The 19,360-nt window shown below is 46.8% G+C and overlaps 1 protein-coding gene across 1 annotated transcript; it reads right to left on the bottom strand.

Moving 5' to 3' along the window:
- Window positions 1-5,876: 5,876 nt before the first annotated feature.
- TRNAU1AP (tRNA selenocysteine 1 associated protein 1) lies at window positions 5,877-17,516 on the bottom strand. Its single transcript, XM_009081253.1, has 8 exons — window positions 17,425-17,516; window positions 16,610-16,709; window positions 14,086-14,138; window positions 13,401-13,532; window positions 10,420-10,539; window positions 8,860-9,022; window positions 7,881-7,914; window positions 5,877-6,013 (listed from the first exon to the last, which is right to left on the bottom strand). Exons 1-8 carry the CDS (start codon window positions 17,508-17,510, stop codon window positions 5,877-5,879), a joined length of 825 nt encoding a protein of 274 aa, XP_009079501.1. The 5' UTR covers window positions 17,511-17,516.
- Window positions 17,517-19,360: the final 1,844 nt, after the last annotated feature.

The following is a 19,360-nucleotide window of genomic DNA, read 5'->3' as shown; positions in this document are numbered from 1 at the left end:
GGGTCCTGCCGCAGAGGCGTCTGGGAGGTGTAGTTCTCGCTGCCTACAGCCTCCATCCCTCCATAGACTCAGAGACTCATAGAATCAACCAGGTTGGAAAAGACCTCCAAGATCATCAAGTCCAACCCTACCATGGTTACTAGACCATGGCACTAAGTGCCATATCCAGTCTCAGCTTGAAAACCTCCAGGGATGGTGAATCCACCACCTCCCTGGGCAGCACATTCCAATGCCTGATCACTCTCTCCATAAAAAAATCTCTTCCTAATATCCAACCTCAACCTGCCCTGGCAGAGCTTGAGTCTGTGCCCTCTTGTCCTGCTGCTGGTTGCCTGGGAGAAGAGACCAACCCCCACCTGACTCCAACCTCCTCTCAGGGAGTTGCAGAGGGTGCTAAGGTCTCCCCTGAGGATGTCACTCACCTCACTGGAGGACAACGTGACACCCAGTACAAGGGGACAGAGGACACAGCTCAGAGAAGGATACACTCCAGGGGATAGCCATCCATCCATCCATCCATCCATCCATCCATCCATCCATCCATCCCTATCCCACTGCCCTGCTGAGCAACCATGTCTAGTGGAAGACCTGGTCTAGTCCCTGCCCATGGCAAGGGGTGGAATGAGATGGCCTTTAAGGTCATAGAAGACAATCATCAAGGTTGGAGGAGACCTCCAAGTTCGTCAAGTCCAACCATTAACCTGTCACTGCTGCAACCCCTAAACCCCAAACCATATCCCTCAGTGTCAGACCCAGACACCTCTTAAACACTTCCAGGGATGGTGACTCCACCACCTCCCTGGGCAAAAACGTCCTTCTATCCCAAACCATTCCATGATTCCCAATCCCCACTTGCACTGGGGGAGCTGCACTCCCCCACCTCACCTAAATGAACCTCCAGCTCAAGTAGCTCCAAGACAATTTCCTGCTCCTCCTCCACAGAAGGTGCACATCAGGAGTTGCTCTTTGAAAAGGTGAAGGCAGCAGTCATGTTTTCCCTACTCCTTTCCTCCCTGTGGGAACACAGGGGGAACACCTCACCCTCAGGGAACAGAAGGGAAATTTCTTGGAAGCAGAAGTCTGTTTGCCAACACAATACCTCAGGCTTCTGGTTCATGATCCATAATCTGTGGAATGGATTAAAAATGAGAGCACCTGCCAAGAGATTGGAAGGGACTCCTGGGGTAGCTGTAGGTGTTGATGCTATAGGCAGAGCCACCGTGGAAAAACAGCTGGAAAAGCCCAAGATTTCTTCCTGCTTGAGCCCTGTAGAAAGGGCAAAAGGATGAGTGAGAATAGTCAGGTTTTAATCTGTTCTGTGCAAAATTTACCGATGAAACAATTCCCAGTGCTCAGGAATTGCCTTTCCAGCTGAGAACTCCATCCAAACATGCTAAACCAGCAGGAAAATAAACCCTCATCCATTGAAATCCAAGTTTGGAAATGAGCCCTAGATTTTGTGTGGCCAAACACTTTCAAACACAGCCCTTGTCAGTGCTGGTGGGGACAGGGGATGAGCAGCTGATCCCATTCTCCTCCTCCTCCTCCTCATGGATCTCACAGCTGCTCTGCCAAATCACGAGGCATTCCCTGGAGTCTCCTTGGCACTTGTGCAAAGGGAACCTAGAAATATCCCTGTCAAATCCCAGGGCAGGGCAGAAACTGGGAGATCGTTGTAGGAAAAAAACCCCCAACCTTTCCCAAAATTCAAACCTTGGTAAACATGGATTGGGAAGAGACTCTTCCAAATGCTAACCCAAGAGAATCCACAAGAAGCAACAGGGGATGCTCAGCAGACCTCAGGCTGTCACGAGGAGATGCTGGAGATCCAAGAGGAGCAGGAAAAATCCCACTGCGTGTCTGTGGTCAGCCAAGCCCCGAGGAAACATCCCAGGAACCTCCTACCAGTTTCTGCCACAGTGCAGGACAGGGAGAAAACGCTGGAAGAGGCTGCAATTCCCAACACCTGACAGGTGGGAGCAGGCAATGCACAGGGATGTGCTCTGGAAACTAGGAGTAAGGAAAAGCAGGTGTGGAATCGTGATCCAGGTGGGATGTTGTGCCTGTGGCTCCTAGGGACATGCCAAGGGCACAAGCCAAGCTCTGGCCATGAACAGCTCCCAGACTCTGTCACCTTAACTGTGTTATCCATTGCTTTTTCCCTGGAAATTTCACAGGAGAAGCAGCATGATATTGGAATTAAAGAATCATGGAACATCCTGAGCTGGAAGGGACCACAAGGATCATTCAGTCCACCTCCTGTCCCTGTGCAGGACACCCCAAGAATCCACACTGTGCTTGGGAAAAACAGGAGTCTGTGCCAAGCAGGACCCCAAAACTCCTCATACAATACTGACTGCACTTGGAAAAACCATTTTGACTGGGAATAACTGTTAGGGAAGGAAAAAAAAAAGGATATTTTCTGAAGACATGCTCTGTCCAGGCAAAAAGGGAAAATGACATTTCCAGAACCATCTCCATCACTTTCTGCTGTTGCATTTCAAGTTCATTTCCTATTCTGCCACTGAATTAATTTCATGTCTAAGCAAATCCCAAGTTGAATCCAGAAACTGGTGTATCCAGTATGATTTACAAGATGCACTGGGAGATAGCAGGGCTGGAAGGTAAAAATTCCTCTCAGATCTTGTTCAGCAGAAGCTGAGGATTAACAAGGCAGTAATGAGAAATGGAGCATGGAAAGATCAGAGTCAAATGTTTATCTCTGTTCCTCAAAAGGAATTCAGAGACATTTCTAAGGGTGTTAGGTATGGCTCAGTGTGTGGGATATGAACCCTTCTCCTGGCACTGATCCAGGAATTTCCTCTAGTCAGACACACATGGAAAAAAACATCATCAGCCTCTGTCAGCCCCCTCAGCTACACAGGGGCTGAGCTGGCACAGCCTCACTTGTGCTCTAGAAATGCTTCCAGGCTTCTCATCCCTTTGGAAGCAGGTCAGGATCCCTCTCAGGCCACCCCTGATGTGCCTTGTGAAGCTTTTAATTAAACACACACCAATGGCAAGAGGCCACCCCACAGCCTGAGAGCTCCTTGGACATCACCCAAACACACCCACAGCCTTCCAGCTCTGCTCAGCACTTCTCAGTCTGTGTAACCCAAAAGGGAATGTGAAAATCTCTGGAATTTCAGCTAAATTGGAACATGGCATCTTTGTCAAGGAACACAGAAAGAATGTTTGCCTTGTCTTTGTGATGGCTGTGAACACTCCCTGCTGGAAGCAGAGTGCTGCATAGTCTCCATCATGGATTTGGAGGCAGTTTTCAGGAATTACATAATCCCAGGGAGCTGTGGTATCACCTGCCATGGATTTCTTGCCTTTAGCACATAAAGATAAAAGCAGAATTTACCTTACTACATGGAGTCCTTGTCTTTCATCTTGTGTTACACCGAATGGGAATTAATCCAGGCTTTTCCTTCCAGCCATCCAGGAGAAAAAAAATCCTACACTCTGTTTGACTTGGAATCCAGAACACAAACCCTACCAATTCCAGGTGATGGCTGCTTTGGAGCTCCACATAAAAGTCTCTTCTCTGCTTCAGGTACTGCAATAATGATCAGGAGCTGAAAATGAACATGAAAATAAATAAGTGATACACAGAAAAAAACCACAGAGAGAGAGAGAGATTTAACAGCTCCACAGAATCTTGGATGAGATTCTCCCAAACCTCTCCAAAAGGTTGGCTCACACCTCGAGGGAATGTGGCCCAGAGCCTCACACCAACTTCTCTCCTAAAAGGAACTGCAGGAGCTATTTTGAGCTCTGCAGCACCAATAAACAGGCATCAGCAGGTCATCTCTGCTGACCTGTGCACTCCCAAATTCCTTCTCACAAGGGTCTGGATGTGCCCAGCTCTCCTTGGAACTAGGGATTAGCATGGATTGGGTTAGTATTTACCATTTTCCTTCCCACAACAAAAATAAAAGCAGAGAGAGCAGAAGGGTTTTCCCACAGGGTGGTTGTCTGTGCAAGGTGCTGCTCCCTGATAACTGCTTCTCTCTCCTGCAGAGGTTTGGATGGAGATGGTTGGTTCAGGCATTAGGAAAATATTTCCCAGGACAGCAGTGCTAATATGTAGAGCTGCAAGATAAAGTTAGACTGAGAAATAAGTGTGGCTTCAGGTCACCTCCTGGAGCAAACTGGGATGTCTTTTTTGGAAAGACAGCTCTGAGAGAGGAGAAGGAAGGGCTTACAGGGCAGCAACAGAATGACCTAGAAAGTGTTTAACCAGAACATAAACCCCTTCCTTGCATCACCTCTGCAATGTCTACTGAACTTCCCAGGAACAGGAGCTGCTCCGAGCTGAGCAGCTATGTCAGGAGATAAAGGTCTCTGCTCTCCTCCACTTCTGCTGTCTCTGAAACTCCCAACACACACAGAGGGAACTTTCCTGTCCTTAAATTCAGAGGCTCTGACAGTGAGGACAGTGGCAGCAGCCACAGCACAGCAGGAGGGAACATCAGATGGTCCAACACTCTCTAGCTCCACTCCTTCAGGAACAGCCTAACTCCAGGCCACCATTCCCCTCCCATTCCCAGATGCCAAAAGAGCACAGAGTGACAAACAGAGCATAATTATGGACACGAACAAAGGTGTAGTAGAAGTAGCTTTATCAAAGTATTTCAATTCTGTGGCAAATCTCTGTATCAACAGGGGCAGGGAGGCAACGAATCGCTCTGCAGCAGCAATTTCAGCCACCCAACTACTCCTTGGATAGACATTTATTACAGATAAGTTTCTCTGTTCCTATTTCTCCATGAGTTTAAGGCACAAAAGCCTGAAAAGGGCTTATAACGTGTACATAAGTGCTATTCTTCTTGCTTTCACCTCTAATGCAACACAATATCAGCTTAAATATATTGCTTTCCCATCCAGCTTATACAACATCCAGTAGAAAAAAACCCACTGCTCTCCAGGTTAGCAACAATTTGTTGCACAATGTATCAGTGAGATTGCTCTGACCAGTTTTTTTTTTCTTTTGCTGCAAGATCTTCAGCTTTGCTCTGACAGGACAGTGGAAGACGCTACAAAATCTCAACATCTTAATGAGACCATCAAGGTGTGTCCACAATAAAAAAATAAAGGCATGATACACAAAATACCATTTAAATAGGGTTGCTGGTAATTTAAACTGCTTGGCTGATGGGGAATGATTTCCTCATACACAGGTGGAGGAGCAAGCCAGGTGTGGGAGAGATCACCAGGTAGAAGGCATCAGTCTGTAGTTTTAGCACACTCCTTTCTGTCTTTGCTCTTCAAAGTGCTCTTCAGGCAGATTGCTGAACACCAAACTTGCTCCAGATTAACCAGAACATGAGTTTGCATGCCATGCTCAAGTATCACAGCAACCTTACCCAAGTCACTAGAAAGGTTTTGAGACATTTTAGTGGTATCCAACCATGACTTTTGCTTTAAAATAACACATTCATGAGCGTTGGGTCAAATGGCTGAAGAGAGTTGAATGGACAGCAAACCAGAAACATGGGCAGGAAATGCAAAGGGTTAATTTTACTTAAAAGACCAACTTTTTTTTATTGTAGGATGGAGTAGTAGAGTCTCTCCCCTGTGCCATCTCCTTGAGAGTTTATAAATTACAATTCCCAATACGTATCAAGAGTTCATTTCAAGACAAAAGGAATAAAACTGCTGCAGTTCTAATTTTCACCATGAAGAAAAGTTACCATGATGCTCCTGTGACACTCCTGGTGGACAGGAAAGGCCACAGTCCTCCTGCACTCTGAGGGACAGCCCTGAGGGGGGGACAGGGCCACCCCTGACTCCGCAGGATCCGGGTGCAGCGGAACAGTCCGGAGTGCACTGCTGGGATGTGTCCCACACACAGTGCCTCAGCAACGAGGCTATAACACAGCTGGGATCTCTGAGGAGACAGTGTCCAAGGGCTGCCAGTGACAGTCCATCAAGGCATCATAGAGCTCTTCACTCTGTTCCATAAACTGTTTGTTTGCTTCGTGGACGTCTAATTGAGGTGTGGGATCTGTGGGAGGAGAGACAGACAAGAGGTCACACACTAAGTGCAGTTGGAAACAAACTCCACCTGGGAACGTGTTGGGTTTACTAAAACAGATGTGGAGGAGTCTCAGTATCTCCAAGGAGTGTCAAAAAATGGTGTCAGACTCTTTCCAGTGGTGCCCAGTGACAGGACAAGGAGCAATAGCCATAAACTAAACAACAAGTTCCACCTCAATATGAGGAAGAACTTCTGTTATAGTTTCATAGCATGTTGAGGGGTTGGAATGGACCTTAGAGGTCCATATGGGAGAAGTAGGAAGTCTGTACTCCCTCGTGTCTGTTTAGGTCTGAAGTTCTGAAGTGGTGATGCAAATCTGTAGTAGCACATGTTTTGCTTTGCATTTCCAAAGTTCTTCTCCCAACCACAAGGAAGAGAAACAGTCCTGTAAATGAAATGCTACAGAAAAATCTCACTCTGAGAAGCAGCCACAGCCTGTGCCAGTGTCTCACTACCCTCACAGGGAAAACTTCTCAGTGTCCAATCTAAATTTTCCTCCTTCAACTTACCCCATTACTCCTTGTTCTATCCTACAGTTCCTTTCCTTCTGTCCATGGAGGGTGACAGAGCACTGGCAGAGGTACCCAGGGAGGGCATGGAGTCTCCCTCTCTGAAGACATTCCAAACTCACCTGGATGTGTTCCTGTGTCACCCTCCAGGTCACCCTGCCCTGGCTGTGGGGTGGGACTAGATGATCTCCAGAGGTCCTTCCAACCCTAACTATTCTGTGAGTCACCAAAGACTCCCAGCACCTGCCCAATCATGAACCTGATCAGATCAGCCCGGGTCAATCTCACACCAAAGACTCCCAGCACCTGCCCAATTGTGAACCTGACCAGATCAGCCCTGGTCAATCTCTCTGCAATGGGATAGGGAATAACTATTCCAAACATTCTCCAGCAGTGATTCCCCCCACAGCAGAGAGAACACACACCAGCACTCCATGATTCCACCTTCAGTTTTAGCTACACTGTGCTGTAACACATCACAGGAGAACAGAATTCAGGACAAGGAATGATACAGTGGCAGCACATTAATTCAGTTGCCTACAAATGTCAACATAGCTGCCTCCAAATGTCAACATATTCATTCTATGAACAAGAAAAAGACACCCCAGAGATGTCCTAACTCTGAGATATTCCTGGAGAGTTTGGTGCAGGGAAAAGAAAGCTCTCCTGGAATGGTTTTGAAAGGCCTTAAGGGCTGTCCCACACACCATCAGTGATACCTGTGGGTCCTGTACAGTCACTGTTACCATGTCATTGCTAATTCCTGTTACAGACAAGAGTGAGATACACTAAGTGCATATTCCACTTCAGACAGAATTGGGAACTGTTGGTATGAAGTGATTTTTTTCTTGCATCAATAAATGAAAACTATTTGTACATATATCCAAACCCCAATTTGGTTTAGGTTCCCATTTCAAGCAAGAGTTGCTAAAGCAAATATTTTCTCAGGGCTAACTGATATTCTTCCATTTTTAAACTGAAAGTGAAGTATGCTTAGCTCTAAATTCCAAGGTTTTACAGAAAACCAGAATATCTACATTTTTTGGTAGCATACCAGAAAAAATACTAAAAAAAAGATAAAAAATTTCAGTATTTGAGTACTACAGAAGATTACAATCTCAATGTTACTGAAGTCTATTGATGTCAGTCCTCACAAGGTTCAGACTAGGAGCAGCAAAGGAAAATAAAGATGTAAATGTGCTAGGAAAATGTTCTCAGATTTACTCAAGGGTATGTTGTACACTGAAATGAAGGGTTGGTTGGAGAAAGTCTGTCTCTAATCAGTGCAGAACTGACAACTTGGGTATAGAGTTAGAGCTACATACCTTCCAGTGCATCCTCACCAACTTCTTCATACGTCTGCAAGGAGAAACAAACCCCTTAGGACAGCAGATAATGATCTTTTCTTTTACAAGCATCACCTGCTGATTACTCCTGTCAGAGACTGACTATTATACTGGAGTGATTACACTGGAATTCTTCACACATAAGCCTTGGGTTCCACTCCCAACACTCCACAGGGGAGGTCCCACACTGAACCTCTCACAGAGGTTCTTGAAATCCCTGGGGGGGAAGAGGGTGACTGTTCTGATGTGTTCTATCCTTCAAAACCAGGCTTAGGAAGGATCCCAGAAGGTAGTCTGAGCACTGTCTGTACCAAGAGAAGCCTTCTACCAAATGACAACTGTATTAAGAGACCCTTGGTGTCCTCCAGACCTTTTTACCCCAGCAATATCCCCCACACGAGGCAGCAGGACACACCAGGGTCTGCTAAACACTGTACAGAGCAGCTATATTAATACCTCACTACTAAGAGGTTTGTACTAAGATCACTTGGTGTGTTCAGACTGGAGAAGAGCAGGCTGAGGGCAGAGATAATGGTGGTCTAAATCTTCCTCACGAGGGGAAATGGAGGGACAGCTCTAAGCTCTGCTCTCTGGGACCAGTGATAGCACCCAGGGAACAGCTGGAGCTGTGTCAGGGGAGGGTTAGGCTGGAGGATGGACAAAGGCTCTTCCCCCAGAGGTGTTTGGGCACTGAACAGCTCCCCAGGGCAGTGGTCACAGCCCCAAGGCTGACAGAGCTCAAGGAGTGTTTGGCCAAAGCTCTCGGGCCCAGGGTGGATTGTTGGGGTATCCTGGGCAGGGTAGGAGTTGGACTAATCATCCTTGTGGGTCCCTTCCAACTGAGGACATTCTGTGATTCTCAGAGCTTGGGGATAAAACATTCCCACCACCATTTAGAAGCTCTGTGGTGTTTCCCTGCTGCCACACCACAGAGCACAGGTGCCCCACACTGCCCTACCTGCATGGTGCTCTGTGTGTAGCCATACTGGGGGTAGCTGTAGCTGTAACTCCCTGTGTTCTGGTCATACCCCCACTGGGCATAGTAGTTGTGGTACTGTTGATAATACTGGTTGTAGTTGTAGTTGTACATCTGATTGTACTCCATTGGTTTCACACGATTACTTCAAAAGACAAAGCAGGAATAAGTTGCAAACAGTGCAGAGCAGCCATGAAAAAACAAGCAGTGAAAGAGCTTAAGGTACAGTATGGTAAACAGGCTTAGCCTAACATGCAAAATTCAGCCTTTAAAATACAGTTCACTATTTACTGCAGCAGTAGCTACCATTTGCATACATTTGCAGAGAGAAAGAAGTGGTTTATGTTTAATGCCCTTTCCTGCTCATGAATAAACATTGCTGCCATTCTCTAGGAGTTAATTTGGCATCATTTCCTGGCTTTGGGAAGGGAAGAGTTCAGGACAAGGAGCCTCAGTTTAGAATAATCCTGAACCACAATGCAGATTCTTGGGCCCCTTTTTTCCTTCTGATAAATGGGATGAAGCTAAGTGCTCTGCATCTTCCTGAGACAAGGCATTGAGTCTTGCTTTACATGAAGAGTTCAAGACCTCAAGCCTTGCAAAAAACCTGGAGTTTTGTTCAGTAAGAGTGGACAAAACTCTCCCTTTTTGCCACTGTGACACAAAAACCTAAGCAAGGCCTCGTCCCCTGAACTGGGTGGTCTTCAAAGCACAGAGCTGGAGGAGTTCATGAAGTAAAAAGAACTACAGGTAATCAAACCCTAAACTTAAATACCTTGTGAGCTGACTAAAATCCCCATTCCTCACCATACAGTGCCAGCATTCCCAAGGAACTAGGAATCCCACCTGACTATCAAGAGGTGAAATAATGAGATGACAAATATTGTTTGAAAATGAAAACACACATAAAGCTATGCCTAAAGATGAAATCTGTGAGAAGTAGGAGGAAGGAAACATCAGCTTCTCACCACAACACACCCCATCTTCCTGCTTTTCTCTTCCTTTTCCCCCCAAGCCTTCTGAGGTCACTGAAAATCTAAATATTATTCAAATAGGGAGCAATTACTATGTATTACCCTAGTGCTACGAGCCCCAGGTCAGCCCAGGATCTCATTGTATCAGGTTCTGAACAAACACAGAAAAAAAAGTTAATCCCTGCCCCAAAAGACTTTATATTTACTAGACATCAGCATAGAATTAGCAAAGGAATTGAGCTTTGCTATCCAGACATCAACAAACAGGTGGTTTGTTTCAATTTAATGCAAAGGAACATACACTTTCATCTCAGTTTAAGGCAAAGGAATATACACTTTAAAACCAATCACGTTTCAACACAGTGTGGGGATTTAATCATTGATATAGTTCAAGACAGTTGAAGTTGAGAGGGAATTTCTGTGACTTCCTGGACATTCTGATGCTCTGCTACTGCCCGTGTTCAGGGGTTTTGTTCACTTTGGGATGGAAACACCCAGGAAATGGACTCAAATGGCTAAAAGTCATTTAACCCTGGCTGGGGAGAGACCTGGCTGCTCTCATACTCACGCTTTTGGGATAGCCACACTGAGGCGCACGGGTTTGGAGCCCAAGCCCACAGCTCCCTGACACTCTGTCAGGGCTCTTTTCTGTTCCAGCTCATCTGTGAATTTCACGAATCCATAACCTCTGCAGAGACACAGAACAACTCACATCAACTCGACCCCAAAAGCCATGTTGGAAAAAAAAAATCATTCCCAGCAAGGCTAAAATCAGGTTGGAAAACAGCAAGTGAAACGCGTTTGTTAAGGGGGGTTGTCCCTGCTCTTAGGAGAGATGAAATGATTCCAACTTCCAGTGGCTTCTCCAAAATACCTCAAGCCAACATGTCCAAACTGCAAAGGTGCTTTCAAGGGCTTCACTAAAGTCAAGTCATTCTTGTGCCAGTGGATTGTGGGGAGCTGGAAGTGAGCTGAGCTGTGTCGAAATGCATGAACAGACAGGGGTAAAGCCCCAAATCTCACTGGGAGGATTCTGATAATCTCAAAAGCTGCAAGTCAGCACAGGATTGACAAGACACAGCCACTGTTTGTATCCCAAACTACCCCACTGGGAACGAAACCACTGCTTTCCCCTAGGATCAGTGAGATACACCTTCCAATCAAGTTCTTTTTTCAACTGGAATATGTTCAAATAGGGTTTTTTGCCATTCCCAACAACACCAATCCCACCAGTGGGCCTGAAAAGGAGCTCTTAAGGTCAAGTAGCTAAAACCTGCTGTGAGAGCAGAGCTGGATCAGGGGGAGCACACAGCCAGGCCCCTTGGAATGTGGAACAACTCTTCAGTGTGGTGCAGCAGCACTGCACGTCAGCCAGATGGAAAACACCGACTCCCCTCCGAGCCCACGGGTCCTGTGCGTGGGATTTTGGTGCTGTAGTGAGTCAGAAGCAATGCAACAGCATCCAGGAGGGCAGTGCCAGGATCCCCAGATGGGCTGGGCTGCCTCACGCAGCAGAAAGATCAAAGACTTAGGTGTGGGAGGGTAAGAGGAATCCATCTAAGGAAGGAGTTTGGGAGGGAAGGGCTTGACTACCTGGGGAAAAGAACGAGCCCTAAGCAAGGGTGTAAATTTACAGCATAGTATCTGTTGTGTGGGAACTCCTAAACACCAAATAATGTGCTATTTTGAAAGCAGCATCACTTAGGACTCATGGGAGGTCCTCACTGGAAGCTATTCCAGAGCAGTTTGTGTTGCAGATAATGCACAGCTACACACACAGCTCCAAATATCTAGGCAGACATGGATGTGTCTTCCCCACAAACAGACCAGATCAAAGCTCAGCCTTATCTACATACAAACTGGATGATGAAGCACCAGCAAAGCTCTCCATGGACCCACATTCTGTTTAACCTGCCCTCTGCCAAAGGACTGTGGCAAATTAAACTCTCACAAGTCAACTTCTATGTCAGTTTAAGGCATTCACACACAAAACTGACTCAGTTTCTAAGCTGCCACAATGACTCCTGCAGCCTCTTGGATGAGACCAGGAGTGTGTAAGAGAAACTGGGAAGATTGGTAGTTTCAAAATAGACACAGACAAAAAATTGGATGTGGTGTACAGGAGTAAGATGTAGGAGAGAGACAGTGATTTTTCCAACTCTTCCAGACACTCAGCTTTTCCACAGCAATGGCTAAACCAGGTTTTAGCACAGAAGAAAAACCACCAAGAAATCATTTCTCTGTGGCCAGGACATCCCTGGCAGACACTCTGTCCTGCCCCTGCAGTTTGGAATAGACCTCACACCTGCACCCTCAGCAGAAAGCAAAGAAGGAGGCACAGCACCACGCTCCAAGCTCCTCTCCTGCCAGGACAGGAGGTGCTGGGAGGAGACCTTCCTGGTCTCCCAGCCCTGGAGAGCTGGGAGATCCACCAGCCCCAAGCTCCTCTCTCACATCACACTGACACTTGCAGTTGCCTCAGCTTTGAGTAACTGCACAAGTCCCAACAAAGCCCCTGGCAGCAACACCCTGGCACTGCCAGGGGAGACAGCTCTGCTCTTCCAAGGAACAGGACTCTCAGTCCCTGCTCCTTCCCCACTTCCCAAGCTACCACAGACTCCCTTTCCTTTCACTTATGAGCAGATCCCAAAGCTCAACTAATGGCCCAACCTGCATCACCCAACACCTGTCCTGTAGGCAGAGACTGAAGCAGGTGCAGTAAAGAGTGAGCAGCTCTGCAAGAGGTTCATGTTGCACATGAAGCACTTCCTGACTAGGGAGGGTGAGCAGCTCTGGGACAGGCTGCCCAGACAGGTGTTATCTCCATCCTGGGAAGTTTTCCAAGCTACACAATTCATGGCTGACCAGTCCTGCTTGGAGCTGGATCACAGACCTCCAGAGGCTCCTTCAAAGAAACATGTCTAAGACAGAAAACTCAAGGGAGAAAGTTGAGATCTCCAGGCTCAGTCTAAGTTTTATCCCAACACTCTCACAGGTAATAAACCAGAATATTGTGCCTCACTGCTTTGAAAAGAAGGATGCTCACCAACCTGTTCCTCTTCGAGGAAAATACAGGTTATGGTCTTTGGAAAATGCTTCAATAACACTAAGAAATGCCACTTTTTGACATCGGTTTGGGAAACCATTTCCAGGAGAGGCAAACCAGGAGACTCCTGAGAACTGACAGTGAATCACAGCTTTGTGTGCCCTACCCTGTTTGAAACAAAAACCTGCAAAGCTTTCACAGGCATACACAGTCAATAGCCTAAAGACTGTCAAGGCACAACTCCACCTGAGAATCCAGGAGGAGTGATTCAAGATAACTTGGCATTTTTCAGCATTTAAAGAAGTGCAATAACACCCAAAGGACCTCACACTGACAGAGCAGTGACAACACACTGTGGTGACTATCAGACCCCAAGCAAACTGCAGACTGAATGGCCAAGAGCATTGAATTTTAAGATGACTAAAATCTAAGCTGATAAAACTGTTCTTTTTCCTGTTGCTGCATGTGAAGTGAAAGAAAAGAAGGAATAAAGGATGACTTACTTGGATACTCCTGCCTGGTCCAAAACAACTTTTCCACCTCTACATGATGGATAAACTTTAACAAAAAATTCATATAACATCCCATCATCCACATCAGGAGTCAGGTCTCCCACAAAAAGTGAATATTCTGGACTAAAGAAATCAAAAGAAAACTTCTTCAGCACAATCATACAAGAAAATAAAGCAACATGCTGAGTGACAGCTCCCATTAACCCAAATATTTGATCCAGAGAAAGGTGATATTAAAAGCCATTTCATGGAGACTTTAAGTCACCAGTTAAGTTGCTTCACTAAAGTTTGTATTAATTTTTACTCATTCAAGCAGCACAACCAACCTACTTATGTGCTTTTTATTTCCTTGTTTCTCACAGGATATCTCTGGATTTCTAACATGGCAAGAAAACATCTCATTTAGAGATATGCTCTTTCCAACATATAGATCTTAAATTATAAGATATTAATTAGATACTTTAATGCCACAAAGTTTAAATGCCGCAAAAGACACTCAGGACAATGTGTGCTACACACAAGGCAAAGCACAGAACTGGCAGCCTAAGTTCTCCCCACTCTGCTAAAGACTGACAGTGATGAACTCGTGGGTCTGCATGTTTTGAATAGTCTTTGTAAGCAATTGATGAAGAGACATTGAACAGGCAGAATCAATATTGAACTGCTGAGCACTGACCTGTTATCAGGCTGTTTTCCATACGTTGCATAATTCAGTTTAAATCTCTTCGCCTGAAACGAGGCAGAAATGAATAATCTGTACATTCAAATCATAGAATCACAGAATCAACTGGGTTGGAAAAGACCTCCAAGATCACCAAGTCCAACCCTATCATGGTTACTAGACCATGGCACTAAGTGCCACATCCAGTCTCACCTTGAAAACCTCCAGGGATGGTGAATCCACCACCTCCCTGGGCAGCACATTCCAATGCCTGATCACTCTCTCCATAAAAAAATCTCTTCCTAATATCCAACCTCAACCTGCCCTGGCAGAGCTTGAGTCTGTGCCCTCTTGTCCTGCTGCTGGTTGCCTGGGAGAAGAGACCAACCCCCACCTGACTCCAACCTCCTGTCAGGGAGTTGCAGAGGGTGCTAAGGTCTCCCCTGAGCCTCCTCTTCTCCAGGCTGAACACCCCCAGCTCCCTCAGTGCCATGCCATTGGCCTTCTTGGCCCCCTGAGCACACTGCTGGCTCCTGTACAGCTTCCTGGCTCTCCAAACTCCCACGTCCCTTTCTGCCTGGCACTGCCTGGCACAGGAGCATTAACCACAAATATGAAATGACTTCTAATTTTAAGGTCTTAAAATGAAGTGTCAGCACAGCCATTGGGCATTGTAATTTAGCACAAACACTGCCACAGCAGAACCCACCCCCCCTGAGCACACTGCTGGCTCCTGTACAGCTTCCTGGCTCTCCAAACTCCCACGTCCCTTTCTGCCTGGCACTGCCTGGCACAGGAGCATTAACCACAAATATGAAATGACTTCTAATTTTAAGGTCTTAAAATGAAGTGTCAGCACAGCCATTGGGCATTGTAATTTAGCACAAACACTGCCACAGCAGAACCCACCACACTGGACACCTGAGGGTACTTCCACTGGGCTGGGAAATAGGGACAGCAGCTCTGGAAAAGAGACAGCAGGAACACGAGAGCTCTCTGCTCCTCCCTTGGTTGATTTGGTATTTAGAAATACATAAAAGCCTGAGCCACACTCAGTTTTCTGTAAACAAAAGTCTCTAAATGAGAGAGATGAGCTGGGCAGTTGCCTGCTGAGTGCACTGATTTGGGCTGCACTGGATCTCTGCCTGACATCTGTAATTCCCTCTGTGTGTTATGCAAATCATCCCTCCACACAGCACTGTGTTTCCAATGGAACTGTGCAGAAGGATGAGTATTCCTGAAGCCAAACTTCCATCACCAGCTCACTCCTTGCAAGAGCTGCTCTCTGTCTCTCCAGTGACCACAGCACACACCCAGGATGATCAACTTGCCTTAATCATGGGCAAACACGTGGCACAGATACCTCCCCAGGCCTCTCAGCCACCCCTTTTAACAGGGGACGTCACCCTCTGCGGAACGCTGACCAAATAGTTCAGCATGAACTTCCCACTTTCCTGCTCTGGGTATCAACTCCACTGAAATAGGAATGGATTTACCTCGTGTATCACACCATAACTGAGGTGATTCTAGAGCTGCTTTATGAACCAGTCACCCCAGCTACTGCAGCCAACTCCTGTGGGACAACAGACAGCTGTGTCAGCCATCCCTTTTTAATCTACCACACACTCGAGTCAACATCCTAAAATTAGCCTCCCTGACTATTCCTCTCCTTCTTCCCAACTATCCAGCTTTAATGTGCAGGAGACATTAGTTATACGTGCTGCAATTATCCAGTGTTCTGGCTCCTTCTCCACTGCAAAGAGCTTTGAATAACTTTTGTTTGCTAAGGGCCCAGAACAACGCAAGGCTTAAAAAGTCACATTTCTCTTGGAAAACAAAGTTACTCAAAGCTCAGGGTGAACTTGCAAGTTCTGATACATATGTAACAACTTTTACTGATATAACAACATACACATGGAAATTCTCAGGTTGCCCAAAGCAGCAGAGGCTGCTCCATCCCTGGAAGTGTTCAAGGCCAGGCTGGAGCATCCTGGGCTAGTGGAAAGTGTCCCTGCCCGTGGCAGAGGGTGGGATGAGATGAGCTTTGAGGTCCCTTCATCAACCCAAATCATTCTGTGACTCTGTGATGCTACAAATGGAGAGAGATGGAAGGACTGTGACAGGTATACTCTATACTCAATCTGGTTTTTTACCTTGTTCTTCTCTGGTTTCTCATTAGTTCAACTTAGGTAAGAGCAGAAAGGCTCAGAAATAAAATCATAGAATCACAGAATTTAGGGGTTGGACTGGACCTTACAGATCATCTAGTCCCAGACCCCTGCCCTGGGCAGGGACACCTCCTCACTAGATCAGGTTGCCACATATACCACAAAATATCACATCCCACAACACTTCTACACTTGGATTTTCCCCAAACACTCAGTGATGTTTCCTCAATAATTTTCTGAGCAAGAACATTAACAGCTTTACGTTACTCTAAGGAAAGAAGAATCCCAGTTTGCTAACTATTGCAATCATTCAACATAGAGATTCCACATTATCCATCCCTTCCCAGGTTTGGTTCTCCACATTTACTCACCGGTGTAGCACCAGGAAGTGGTTTCCCATTGATTTTGTGTAAACATTTCTCTGCAGTAGCTAGATCTGCAAATTCTACAAAGCAATAGCCTGCTGGAATTCTGAACATACAACACAGGAGAGAAGAGAGAAAGGTTATAAACTTAAAACATGTTTGAGGAGGAGTTTTGCATTTTAGATAACTGGTAGGAAATTTGCTATAGTTGGAATAAATAGAACAGATTTCTTTTCCAGGTATAAACCTTAGCTACCAAAGAGAAGGCAGAAATCTTGGACTCAAGTCAAGGGATAGCCCCTACTTACCATAAGCCATGTCAACACAAGCACATAGAAAATGGTTTTGCTCACAATTTATTTTCTGCTTTCACTGACCATCAGTTTTCTTACCCAAGTTTATATAACTGAAACTACAACCCTTAAAAGAGGAATGGATACGAATGGAACTACTTTATTCTGTGTACAGTCACTCATTTAATTCCAAATGAACTCAGAAGGTTCTCATATTGCCCCAGGTCAGACTTCCCACCTCTGCCAGCATCACATAGCTGCTCTAGACTGGGAGGTGTGATTCCCAGAGGGATGGACTGGGATACATACACTGCTCTGAGTGCTGGAGCACTGCAGGATGAAGGCCAAACCTTGCTTTGTTGAGAGGAGGCTGAAGAGCCAGCAGTGCCCTCTCCATTGCTCTCATCAATATTCCCATACTGGTGGCAGCAATGGTGAAAAGCTCAAAGGGAAAACCACTTGGAATACGGAAGGACCACAGTGATGCTTCAATCCAAATGCACTGGGAGAACAAACATAAACAGTTACCCTGTCAACCTGTTTCGAATGATTTTTACACTCAGTACAAGCTCTCCCATGGTGGCAAAGGCTCTTGAAACAAAGTTTTCATCCATATATGGCTCCAGCTGGAAAAGCAAAAAAAGGAAGAAGTTAGATGAGGGCATCTACAAAAAAGAGAATATTTGTGTCAATGTCCCCCTAAGCAGTTAAAACATTATTGAGAAGTATTTTACCCTTACACTTCAAAAAGAAGACTCATTTAAGAGGGTCGATGCCACTCAAAACCAGCAGGCATGCATGAACCAGGCTCAACAGTCTGCAAAGTGGAACCCAAGAGACAGCATGAATTTCAGAGAACAGGGAGCTTCACAGAAGGACAAAAGCCACTCAGAAACATACAGCAACAAACTGAGCGTTCGCTATGGGGAGCAGGGGAGAAGGAGCTGCCAGGCTCCTTCTCTGGGTGCACACGGAGGCTGGACCAAGTGCCATGGTGTGGCACAGCCCTGGGTGGCATGTGTCAGGTGACACAGCCCCAGGGCCAGGTGACACGACCCCGTGGGGCCGGGGTAGGGTCTGCAGAGCTGTGTGTGCCTCGCAGAACCCCAGAGACACACAGGGCAGCACTGCCAGGGGAGCCCTCGACTCGTATCCCACAGTGATCTGTGCTTTGTCCTGTCCCTGGGTGCACTGACTGTGTCCATGTCACAGGGCAGAGTGGCACTGTGCAGGTCAGAGTGTGTGTGAAGCAGTGGTGGTGAACATGCTGGAGAGCAGGTGTCTATGTGGTGTAACAGGTGTGAAACTCTGCTGGAATTTGGTCCAAATATGTGGTGAAAGACCTGAGGGAACAGGACATCTTTGTGTGACAAAGTGGAGGAGGGAACTAAGCAAAATGAAGGTTGCTGATGGGGAACACTGTGACAGGTGACACAGAGCAGCAGCTCTGTCTGTGTGTATATACACCTGTGTGAGGAGGACAGGTGGCTTGTGGTAACCAACAGCCCTCAGTGTGTTTGTGTGTCTGTCAGGGACCAGGTGGCTCTGTCACTTGTGTGACAGGACATGCAGTGTGTGAAAGTGGGTGACCACACTGCACCCCCATGTGCAAAGGTGCAGGTGAGTGTGAGCAGAACTGACAGATAACTCCTTCATGTGGGGAGAAGAAAGAGTGATTTGCATGGGGTCTGCCTGCATGAGCAGAGGCAGGGGGGAATCCCTGATGTGTCAGTGTAAGTGTGCAATGCCACAGCAAACTGGGTGTGCTGAGCATGTGTGTGGGAGCAAAGCACCCAGTGGGATCCTCAGGGATGTGCTGGGCTGTGTGTACACACACCCGAGACACGAGGAACACCCAGGGAGCACATGTGTGTGCCAGCAGGACTGTGCTGGTGTGAGTGTGCAGGAGAGAGGCTGGAGGAAGATGTGTGTGCAGGAAACAGGTGGCAGAGGCTGTTTGCAGTGTGTGGGGTGTGTATCACTATGGGTGAGCCCACAGTGTGGCCACGAGCAGGCAGTGAGACACCCTTGGGTGAAGAAGCACCTGTGAGTGTGCTGCCAGGCAGGCAGGAGGGAAACACCAGGGTGAGTGTGTGTGCATGCAGGAGAGTGCAAATGCTAATGAGGTGTGTGTGTGTTGGGGGGAAGGTAGTGAAGGAAACCCTTAAAGAGGTGCATACAAACATGGGAGTGCTTATAAGTGTGAGCTCTCAGCAGGATTGTGAGCATGAGTGTGTCAGTGCCTTACAGTATGAGCATGGAAGTGCCTACCAGCAGATAAAGCAGCATATAAATCCTCAAGCATGTAAGTGTGCAAGCTGTGAGTATGGGAGAGGGCAAGTGCCTGTGAGGGCAGGGAAGTGTGAGACCTGTCAGTGCCTGCACACCAGGGACACTGGTGTAAGTGCCACGAGTGTGGCTGTGAGCAGGCAACGAGGGTCACTCTGGGGTGTGTGTGAACTGT

Source organism: Acanthisitta chloris, unplaced genomic scaffold, assembly GCF_000695815.1.
Source record: "Acanthisitta chloris isolate BGI_N310 unplaced genomic scaffold, ASM69581v1 scaffold13730, whole genome shotgun sequence".
Classification (NCBI taxonomy): Eukaryota; Metazoa; Chordata; class Aves; order Passeriformes; family Acanthisittidae; genus Acanthisitta; species Acanthisitta chloris.
Note: the sequence above shows the minus strand (reverse complement) of the source record. Positions and strands in the feature narration are given on the sequence as shown.

What these genes read in the sequence shown, in the direction of transcription:
- TRNAU1AP (XM_009081253.1), bottom strand. Translation starts at nt 17,510, where the DNA reads ATGGATGAAAACTTTGTTTCAAGAGCCTTTGCCACCATGGGAGAGCTT. An exon ending in CACTTCCTGGTGCTACACCG is followed by an intron (nt 14,139 to 16,609) that starts GTGAGTAAATGT and finishes GCCTCGTTTCAG; the next exon opens with GCGAAGAGATTTAAACTGAA. An exon ending in AGTGTGGCTATCCCAAAAGC is followed by an intron (nt 9,023 to 10,419) that starts GTGAGTATGAGA and finishes TGTCTTTTGAAG; the next exon opens with TAATCGTGTGAAACCAATGG.